General features: G+C 38.5%; 1 protein-coding gene across 1 annotated transcript; it reads right to left on the bottom strand.

Moving 5' to 3' along the window:
- Nucleotides 1–760: 760 nt before the first annotated feature.
- On the bottom strand, nucleotides 761–10,249 carry MMP12 (matrix metallopeptidase 12). The gene is made up of 10 exons (XM_006206739.4): nucleotides 10,115–10,249; nucleotides 9,403–9,650; nucleotides 8,307–8,455; nucleotides 8,089–8,214; nucleotides 5,164–5,325; nucleotides 4,360–4,483; nucleotides 3,440–3,573; nucleotides 2,896–3,055; nucleotides 2,065–2,168; nucleotides 761–1,227 (listed from the first exon to the last, which is right to left on the bottom strand). Exons 1-10 carry the CDS (start codon nucleotides 10,217–10,219, stop codon nucleotides 1,127–1,129), a joined length of 1,413 nt encoding a protein of 470 aa, XP_006206801.1. The 5' UTR covers nucleotides 10,220–10,249; the 3' UTR covers nucleotides 761–1,126.
- Between the last annotated feature and the right edge of the window lie 1,166 nt (nucleotides 10,250–11,415).

The following is an 11,415-nucleotide window of genomic DNA, read 5'->3' as shown; positions in this document are numbered from 1 at the left end:
ATATTCTTAAGAAAACACCATGTCCTTTATAGACTTTCTAGATTGCTGCAAATTAAGATTTTAAAAAATTGCGCTCACAATCAAAGTTTACCTAATACATAGGAAAACAAACTCTAGGACTGAAAGTCAATTCAAAGAGCAAATTACAGATTTAGACCCACAAGGTGCTTGGATATTTAAATTATCAAATACAGACTAACAACAAAGAGTTTAAGGTATAAAAAAATAAAAGATGGAATCATTAAAAATAAGTAAGCAAAAAGAAACTAAGAAATGACCAGTCAGATCTGAAAATGAATCCAATGGAAATTTGCATTTTTCAACTCTTTGTAGTTGTATGCAATCTGGACAATGTGTCTGGACTTGAGACAAAGGATTCGGGTGGCCTTAGACCCGTGGCCAAAACAAATATGACATTTTCCTTTTTCCAGTTGCCTTATCTCTTATTTACCCCTTGGTACAGAGACGTGGGGTCTTGTTTTATTTAGGAGTAGGCCCAAAATTATTTTCAAAATACACATTCTGTTTTTCAAGAAAAATTCTTAAAAGCCAAATACTTTCTTTCAAAGTTTTTATTTGAGCAAAAAATATATATATATATATAATATAAGATATTCGAAAATCAACATTGACAACAGAGTAAGATTATATTACTACCATAACTATGTAATTTACTTATATATTACTTTCACTAATTGTCATTTTAAAAATTCTAAGTATATTCTGATTTTACTCCAAAATAATTAAAATGATACCCTTGCTGAAACGTTTAATGGTTATAGAAACTAATCATTCCTTGATTTAGTTAAGCCAGAGAAATAATCATAATTTCTCATTTCAAGGATGTTATCAACCAATATATTCTCTTGGCTTTTGAAAGTGTCTCTTTTCAAACTTAGTAGTAGAGTCCAGTAAAAACTGAGAATGAGGTTTTTTCAAAATCAAAGAATCTTATTATGTGTTCTGTATAATCAATTATCTATATAGTCATTTATCTATGGCCTATGAGATTTTACCTTATTTTATGATACATGTCACCATATAATAGTGCTGGGCACACAGCAAGAAGGCAAGAAATCCTTGTTAAACTGAAGTGAACTGACAAGCACCATTAGTTACACCATTCTTAACAACTAAACTTGGTATTGCTTTTCAGTCTTCTGGTGACACGCTGGGACAGGACATCATATTCAAGTGTGTCAGATCCTTGGAAGAAATAGTAGTGTCCTAAAAATGAAAACAAATTAAATAGTTTAATTCTCTGCTTGTGTTTCTTAAAAACAAAAACACAGATCTGTGTTTTACAGGCTATCTAGACTAGGCAAGGTCTGATTCAAGATGATAAATGTCAGGTCCCTTGTGCCCCCAGATACCTGCCTCCTGACAGTCATGTCACTGTAAATATCTTCATTAACTTTATTGAGAAGGTCATTTGATCTCTAAGACTGACTGTTAAAATGCAAATGTTTTTGAGAAGTTACACTCCAGGTGGAGACTCAGAGTGGAAGGAGAGTGGGCTCAGGCAGGGCACACAGAAGCCTTGACAGGGAAAATGAAAAAGACACCAGGGTGGGAATAAAACCCCCAAAATCTTGGCCCAATCAATGTTGCTTAGGCTGACCTTGTTTAAGGACATTCACAAATGCAGACTTGAGCAAACTCAAGCTTCTTTCATACCCTCCCCAGCCCCAGTCCAAGAGAGCCCATGAAGGGTAGGAGAGACTGAAAGGAAGGTAAAGAATTCAAGATACAGAAGCATAGAGACTCCTGCTTGCCTGAGTCTTGGCTGCTGCTTGCTTACTCACATATGCTGTGCAGCTGGGTGTGACGGGAAATCCCAGAGACTCAGACATGTGGAAGTGGCAACAGTTATATGCCCCCTTTCTTCCAGCCCACCCATCCTGAGCCAGACACATTGTGGTTGTTCCCTCTGTGGCCCTATGGAGAACTGGAGTCCTTTCTCTCCAGTTAGGAGCCTGGTTCTCTGATCTGAGAGCCTTTATACTCAGTTCAGTGTTTTAAAAAGGGATCTCCAGTATCGTCATGGTCTTCTGATCTACTTACTATTGTAGTAGAAGACTGCATCGATTTTGGGCCCAATTCCTGGGAAATATGTGGTAATCAATTTGGGATAACCAGGGTCCATGGATTGTCTCCTCTCATCATACCTGAGGAAAAAAAAATTACCAGCAAAAACTCCATCAGAAAATGGATTTTGTGACATTAAGCTTGACATTTCATGATATGAATCATAAAACCCACCTATTGTCTCCTGACAGGCTTTGAAAGAAGACTTGAAAGGATTTAAACTACATCCATAAGAAAACCAAGGACCTAATCAGTTCACTGATTTACTCCGAGTTCCTATAGAACTCAAACCCTAGGCTTCCTGACTTGGAGTCAAGCACTTTCCACACTCCTCCGCAATGTTTCCACCCGTGCTGGAGGCTGACTGGCTCATTTCCAGTTAGTGAAGATCTTGCAGAATCTGCTGTCACTCAGAAGATGGCTTCCTTATTTTAACTTCTTGGATCCAATGGTTATAGAAAGGAATCCGAAAAACCATATACCCTCCAAACTGACTGTAAATACTAGGTCTCACACATCTATACCACTATTTTTCGATGTGTTTTCTACTAAGATTAGTAACATGAAATTTTTTTTGAAGTGTTACTTTTTAAAAATATGTTGTGTTATCATGTATCATAAAACCAAAAGTACAGAGAAAAGAACTGGTTGAAAATAACTGTCCCACCCCTGTAATCTCTTGATTCCTCCCCCAGGAAGGTCAAGGATCTACGGGAATTTAAACAGAAAACAATGCCTTCCGGAAAACCCCATTCCCTGCCTCTGCCACAAATCTTAGAGGTCAAATTACCAACCAGTAAAGCTCACCTCCAAAACTGGTTATTTACAAAGAAGTAGGTCTTGTCAAAACGTGGGTCAAAAACAGCCGCATCAACTGTTTTCACAGAGTAGGGGAAGCCCAATGAGTATATGCTCTTGGGATAGTTTAACTGTGGTTTTAAATTTCTGATTAGCCAGTACTTGTCATCTGTGAAGACAAAGAGAAAGGATACATCAGAACCATACAGAAAGAGTAAGAGAAGTAACAAGTCACTACCAACAGCATCATTCATCTTCCATGCTTCCAAAACATGTTGCTCCTTGTTCTTAAATGTGGTCTGTCTTCTATGGTTCTGTGTGTGTGTGTGTTTCCAAAATATTACTGCCTTACATTTTACATACATTTTGTAAAATTTTGCTAAACGTCTTATACTTTCCCTAAGTATTTATGGTGTTTCAGGCTATGGTTCAGAGCCACCATTGATAAAATCTGGAGTGTTTTTGGCCTGTGTTTACCAAAGTAGTTGCAGTTCCTTAAATTGTTCTCTTCCTTGAAAGTCGACTCAGTAGCAAAACTAAATATTGGAATTACCTTTAAAAAGAAAAACGTTATTTCTGGCTCCAGTTTCATAAGCAGCTTGAATGCCGGATGGTAAGTTTGGCCCTAAAGAAGAAATTAAACCTGCCCTGCTCGTCGGACCCTCAGGATGCTTCCACCAGAAGAACCTGACATGAAACATTTAACACATGTTAAAAAAAAATCATCATAGACTCAAGAACCATGAAATGTGAGTGGTAAAGACCTGTAAGAGAACTTCGTGTTTTTTCCCACCATCTTCACATCCTGTTCCAAGGGTGTTGGGTAGGAGCACCACACGGAAAGGCTCTCAATCAACCATGATGACAATAATGATCTTAACAGGCAAACCGGTATATAGAAATACCACGGGGCTTGGAATCGAGGCATCTAGGTTGTAGTCTGACCCCACAACCCCCTCACCAGTTTTGTAACCTAGAGGAAGTCCATCTAACCTCAAGTGTCTGTTTCATAACCCCAAAAATGGAGACTATCTGTCCTATCTACGAAAGACTAATCTTCTCCACTGCCCCCCCTCCAATCTGTGCTCTAAGATGAAAGCCACCAGTCATCCTGGGATTCTCTTCTTCATAATCAAGAGAACCAAGTCTTAAATAGGTCCTCTGTCACAGCTTTAATTCTGGACTTTACCATTTTAAGTGATGATTAAAGTAGCCTGGCTTCCCTGCGACCTGTCTTATCTTTCCCCAACCCAGATGCCTACCACAGATCCACTTTTTACACCCCAGTTTTCTCATTAAAACAAATAAAGTCACACCACTCTCCTGTTCAAGACAGAATCAAGTCTAAGTCCCTACTCACAAGTTTTACCTACTTCATTTTCTGTCATTTTCCGCTATTCTCTGACAAAAAAAAAAAAAAACAACACTAAGAGCTGAGCCTTTAATATTTGTTAGACATGAAAACTATCCTACCTGTCTTTAAAGAAAAAAATTTTGTCTCCCACTGTTGTGACAGCATCAAAACCCAAACTGGGGTCACAAGCCGCTGAGTCTGGTCTATGAGGATCCGACGAGGGTGTTTGTTTTTCTGGGCCTCCTGAAAATACATTTCAAGAAGCATTAGGGAAAAAAAATGGCTTTTAGTTCATAAGAGGAAGAGTTATTCTTTTTAAAACGATTTTCTTGATGAAAAACGCATAAAAAGCATTTTAAGCTTTCTATAACATTCACAAGCAGGCATACAATAAAAGCATTTTTGTTTTTTCCCCCATATGCTTGCAACATCATAGAAGAGAAAAATCTGATCACTGTTTTCCTATTCTGGTAGAGGATTTCTCTGTGCCCCTCCCCCTTTTTTAAATTGAAGTGTAGTCAGTTACAATATGTCAATTTCTGGTGCACAGCGTAATAGCCCATGTCCTGCATATACATACATAGATTCATTTTCACATTCTTTTCCGTTAAAGGTTATTACAACATATTGAATATAGTTCCTTGTACTATACAGAAGAATTTTTTAAATCTATTTTTATATATTCTGTATCCCTTCTTCAATAGACAGTGGTACACTGGATAGGAAGAACAAGCATTAACAAACTAGATCTCTTGTGCTCATCTGTGAAATGAGGATCATATCTGTGTTGCCTACTTCACAGAATTTTCATGAGGCTCAAAGAGAAGACAGATGTTAAAGCTTTACCCAAAGCAGATAGTATAGTATGAGATTACTCATAAGAGTACCTTTCTTATGCAGAATGGTAAAGAAATTCAACTCACCATAGAGAGACTGAATGCCACGTATGTCATCGGCAGCAAGGTGAAAGTTGTTGTGGTCAGTATATCTATAGGTGGGGAACATTATGGCTTTTGGGTCAGTGGAATGGTCAAGACCCAAGGAATGGCCAAGCTCATGAACAACAACTAGGAACAAGTTTGTGCCTAAGAGGAAATCAATCAGAAGAGGGAAAGAACAGTGAAATATATTGGCATCTAGAGAACAAAAACACAGCATCTGACAATGAGAAGGAAAACATCTGGCAATCCTTTACTTACGTTCCCTCCTACTTGACACCATTGACATTATAGGACAGATAATTCTTTGCTGTTAGGGCTGTCCTGTGCATTACAGATGTTTATAAATCTCTGATTTTACCATTACGCTCAAGTAGCAACACCCTCCCCTGCCCCAACTAGTTTTTACAACCAAAAAAAAAAAAAGTTTCTACACATTGTCAAATGCCCCCTTGGGGTAAAACTGGCTCTGGTTAAGGACCACTGCACTAGCAGACAAATGAAATATAGTCTGTTGTGAACTTTTTCAGAATAACTCAGAGCTGTGCTCATTGCTTCTAAATCATTCCCAACTTCTATGACCCTGTTCTGCTTTTACCCTTCATCAGGCTTCACTGGATATGGAAAAGTCTTTAGTAACCATCGTTTAAAGAGCCCAAATCTAAAGCCATATTAAGTTCCAGGTACTATGAGTCACTGAGAAGTGCACCGCACTATATCTAATCCTTATACCACTGAAAGGAACCCATCATGTTTTCTGTTTACAGATGAGGACACAGTGTCAGTAAGATTAACTGAGCAAATTAAGTGCTTGAGACAAGATTCGAATCCAAATGATTCTAAAGGAAGTCAGAGAGACTCTGCTTACAGTTTAGACATATTAATGTTACCTGTTCATTTGTTTCTGTATGTTCGAGAGATTGAGCCTTTGCAGGTAAGGGAGAGGGGTGTGTCCTTTCTCTCAAATTTCCTAATTCTCAGAAGATAGGGACAATTCCCAGCTGCTATTTTTTTTTTTAATCCCAACTGTTCTAGTCTAGTGCCTTTGTTTTTTTTCGTTCTTTTTCTATAGCAAAATTGCAGCTCAGGAGTACTGCTTTCCCAGGCTCACACACCACTTAGCTACAGAGCCTGGTCTTGAAATACTTTCCAGTACCTGCATGAACAAAAAGTTCACACCTCTCTTCTGGGAGGGTGTCCAGGAACCCAGATCCTCCACGCATTCCCTGTAACGTGGGCGTCTGGGAACTAAGTCAGATGCTTCCACTTCTCTCAATAAATGAGAAAGAAAAAGCAAAGACCAACGTCTCCACTCTGCCTAAGACTGGGAAGAAAAAACAAAGCCTTTTGCAGTTTGGCCTAAGCTTGAATTCATCCTGTTCCCAATTCCTGTAATACTTTGTGCAAAGGCCACCTTTGATCCTGATCTCAAAATAATGGATTTGCGTTTGTGAGAATAATGGATTTGTGCTTCCTTTTAGATAGGGGGCTTCTGGAGGGCAGGACTCTGTCCTTTCCATCTCTGCATCCAAACACCCCCATCACCTAACGCCCTAACAGAAACTCAGTAAATATTGTGCAAATTGTTTGTTTAATTTACTCCATCAAAATTAGACTAGGAATAAGCATTTTAAGTCAGGATTTTCATAATTTACTTTTTTTGAAAGCTTAGATTTCAAGCCAATTGAAAATAAGGCAACACTGACAAGTGGAAAGTCTACCTGAGCCAAGATAAGAGCCAGGAAATAAATATTCTGGCTCCAGATTTTCCCAAAGGTTACCATTAACCTTCCCTTTTGTCTGTCTATAAAGATTTATATTAAGTGATTTTCCTAAGTTTCTTTAGAATTCAGAAAAATTCTGCGAGGCTAACCAGTGTAAGTTTCTCATGTCTAATGAAGAGATTACAATAACCTTGCATAAAATTTAGACAAATGTAACATACCTGGCTAAGGATTCAGCAAGGACATAACCCTACATCATTTGTCTTTTGACAATGAAAAAGTCCTCTTCTCTATCAGGGATTTTATAAACCTTGGGGCATGTGTCAGACTAAAACAAATAGCCTTTCTGATCTATAAAAATATTGCCACACAATGCATGCAATATCAACCAGAGAGAGACGGATGCTGAGCAGAGCATAGTCTTGATGACTTTCTCTTCATTTACTTTCCACTTCAGTCACTCATATAATCTAGAATTTCCAGCACAAAGATTACAAAGGCTTCTGATATGATGGTTTAAATTTCCCAGTGGATAGTGACTTATCCTCAACCCCAAACTGTCTGGCAGAGATAGTGAGTCACAGCCCCTTTGTAAATATACACAAGGTGATGTTAAATGATCAACTGGGCATTCTGAAGCTTTTATCCCAGAACCACAAGAGACCACATGAGTATATAACCTTGTGTTTCTCTACAGGGAATCTAAATTCTCTCTAATATAACCTCATCTTTCTGTGTCACTGTGAATTTAAGAAATTGTCAGAGTCTAAGACATATAATGACTTGTGCAAATGTTTGCCCTTCTCCTAGGATTGTTGGCATATGTAGAGTTAGTCTCCGTGTTTGCTTGAGTTTATGGATTGCACTGTCAAAAACTGATCACCTAAGTAACAGTTTTTATCTTTCCATACTATGGTTCTTAGGGTTCCTGAGTTTGTACTAGCGAGCTAGTTTATCTCCATGGATTCTTAGAGCAGATCTTTAAGATAATCTGGTCTAGTATGCCCCGTTTATAGAGGGTGAGATTGAAACAAAGTGTTAAATTTTATTTAGTGGCAAAATTTTTAATCAGATTAAGTTTTCCTAGTTTATAATCCTTTCTCAGAATGTAGCCTTTCAAAATCAGGATATGACTTAGAGTTTGTTAAGATTTTTCTGTTGCTTTGAGGGTTGGGGGGTGGCTTACCTCTGGAGTTTTTAGTCCAGTTTTCACCCTCATCAAAATGTGCATCTCCTCCGATACCAGATCCAGGCGCAAAAGCGTGGGCTAGAACTCCCCCTTGGCCGTCAAAAGGATAGTAGTCTCCATGCGCTTATTTAAAAGAAAAGAAAGAAAGTCAGTCCATCTATACATGCTATAGGTTATGCCAAAGGAGACAGATGAACTTAGTCCTGATTCTCTACCTCCAAGTGCAAATTGTATCATGATGTCAGCCTCGCCCGCATTAGTCCTTCTGAATTTCAGGGGGGTCACATCACTCCATACTTGGAAAGCTTTCTGGATGGCATAGTCAACATCCTCAGGCTTCATGTCAGGAGTGTAATTGTTGATTCTTTATCAGCAAAACAAAAGAGAGGAAAATACTTGGAAACCCTGTGTTAATTTTGTCTTGTTACAATACTTCGTTTCTGCTAGCATCATTCGAGAGTGAAGCGCTTCATAAATCAATAGTCCAGATGAGAAGAACTTGCCTCAGTTAGTTATGGGAACATTTATCCTGGGGCACCTGACTCCTGAAACAGAGTCTAACTGGATTTCTACTTGTTTGATTTATAGGTCATCATTATGAAGGATATACATTTATGGAAGCTTATACCTTCTGCACCTGCTCCTAGACTTCTGCATTTAACCATCTTAACTAATCTATAAAACTTTCTCCTGCTTCTAATTTATTGTAGCTTCAGCTTCATTCTCTTTTTACTTACAGCCTTCCTACTCTGGACTGGTGAGCCAAACAACACTTTGCTGAGTGAGCAATATTCCCTTTTTTTTTTTTTTAATTGAAGTGTAGTCAGTTACAATGTGTCACTTTCTGGTGCACAGCAAAATGTCCCAGTCATTCACACTTATGTATACTTACATTCATTTTCATCTTCTTTTTCATTAAAGATTTTTACAAGATATTGAATATAGTTCCCTGTGCTATACAGAAAAAAATTTTTTGTTTTCTATCTATTTTTATATAAAGTATTCATTTAACATTTTCAAGTCTCAAACTCCCAAATTTATCCCTTCTTGCCCCCTTTCCCTCCGGTAACCGTAAGATTGTTTACTATGTCTGAGAGTCTGTTTCTGTTTTGTAGATGAGTTCATTAATGTCCTCTTTCTTCTTTCTTTCATTTTTCCTCCTGTCTAGAGATACTGAATTTTAACACAGAGACAGTGTTAATAATTGGGGGAGGCTTCCTATCTCCTTCCAAATTTCAGGCTATATCTAAATTGTCCTTCCTGGGAGGCAGACTTAGGGGAAAGTCGAAAAATTCTTGGCTACAATGTTACCTGTAGGTGATAAGGCGTTTCTTCCATCCAGGTCTCCCTGGAAATACTCTGAAATTATGAACATCAGGCACTCCACATCGGGGTCTGTGCATCATCTCCATAGTGGATTTGTCCAGCTGCCCAGTCACTTTTAACCCCAAGAACCGCTGCATTTCCTGGATTTTATTCTCCACGAGGCTCCCATTGACTTTCACTTTTGTCACTGGGATTGTTTCAATCTCGAGGCCGTAGAAGCTCGCCAAGTACCTCTGGGAAAAAAAAATACATTGATTAATACATGATTGTATGTGAGCAGGTTTCTGTTGGAGCTCTGTATCTATAACTCAACTGCACACTGATGCTTTTTTTTTTAAGGTAAGAGTTTTGGCTGTTTTGGAGAGTCGCTGAGTTTTCTTGAATCTCTCACCTGTATACAGGTAATTAAACTTTTGTTTGATCTTCTTCTGTTAGTCTGCCTCTTGCCAATTTAATTTTTAGACTAGCCAGAAGAATTTAGGCAAGAATTTAGGCAAATTTCTTATTCCCAGATACTTTTTTCTTACATGACTCTTTGGGGAAAGAACAAAAAACAAACCAAAAAAACCTCAGTGCTAAAAGCAAATAGCCTTCTAAAGCAGTTTTCAACAAGTACTTTTCAAAATAAAGCTGATCATTGCAATAAATCTTAAAGACAAAAATCAGGCTTGATACATACCACCGCATCAATACTTACTTGAGCAAACACCATGTCATTTTCTTCAGGGCTTGAATTGTTGGTCAGGGAAACGGCTCCAGAAGCTGTGACCTGAAAAATCAGTATCAACAGAAGAGACTTCATCCTACGCTTCTCCTGAATGGCTTAACCCAGTTTACCCTGTTCCTTCCCAGTACAAGTTCCTCAAACGTCCCTCCTTATATAGCTCTCAGGCCAGCCTCTGTGGGTATGAAATCCTTTGCGTGACTCACTGTTGATATCACCCTTTGCTTTATTTCAAAAACATTCAAACACGTGTATGACCAACAATGGGTCAGTTAGCATCAAACGCATCCCTCACTCAGACTGCTCAGAATATATTTCTTCCAAATAAATCAGCTCCAGCTTCCACTTGCCTTACCAAATAAACCATTATATGAGACATGTCAAGCACCTAAAAAATGAAAATGACTTTAAAATGCGTTTTTAGAAAGTTCAGGATCTGAACTTTCACTCAACTACTTTTCACATTCATTATAGGGAAAAATAAGCTTTTTTAAAAATTAAATTTTAAAAGTTAGATAAATAAGGGTTTTTTTGGTTTGTTTTTTGGTTTTTTTTTTTTTGCTAGAATAGAAGAATAATCTGTAAGCTGAATCTATCTCCCTATAGAATTGAAATATAGAGATTTCACGTTTAGAAAGAAAAAGTTCATAACATCGTGATGCTTTGATGTTTGTTCCCTGTGTTGGTACAGGTTTAGAGCCTGTGTTTATAACCTGAGAACTTCAGGAGGCCTAATCACAACTGCATAGCTGGGTAGAGAGATTCCAGAGGCAAATTTCCTTCCCTCCTCCACGTGGGTAGCATGAAGGTCGACACTTCAAGTTTGGGAGATAAGAAAAGTTTGCTTCTGGAATCTCTCTCCTTATCAGCTCAGCTTCCTCCCTCCTCAGCCTAAATGTACCATTAACACAGAATCGGCCTCTCAGTCTTTATAGAGACAAATGTCTGAACGCTGAGCACGGTTAAGAATCAAGAAACAAATTACCAAGGTAGAAGAAAAAGCAATGGGGCTGCTTCCTGATTCTCTATGAACAGTCTAGGGGCTGGGGATGCATGAAACAGTGTGTTATGATTCAGTCATTGCTCAGACCCACCTTCCAGGCCTGGGAAATGCTGGCTGCTCCCCAGGATTTCCCTGAGGCTCTGGCTCCAGATGAATGATTTCCTTCTTAAGTAGGAAGGAAAGGGATCCTCTGCCTTGAACCTGGCACCTGCCTCCCAACTCTACCTTTTTCAAGCTCTGTAATGTAACCTCTAGGACCTCCAGGTATTTC

This window comes from Vicugna pacos, chromosome 10 (assembly GCF_048564905.1).
Source record: "Vicugna pacos chromosome 10, VicPac4, whole genome shotgun sequence".
NCBI classification, from domain to species: Eukaryota; Metazoa; Chordata; class Mammalia; order Artiodactyla; family Camelidae; genus Vicugna; species Vicugna pacos.
The sequence above is the reverse complement of the archived record's forward strand: the minus strand, read 5'-3'. Positions and strand labels throughout refer to the sequence as shown.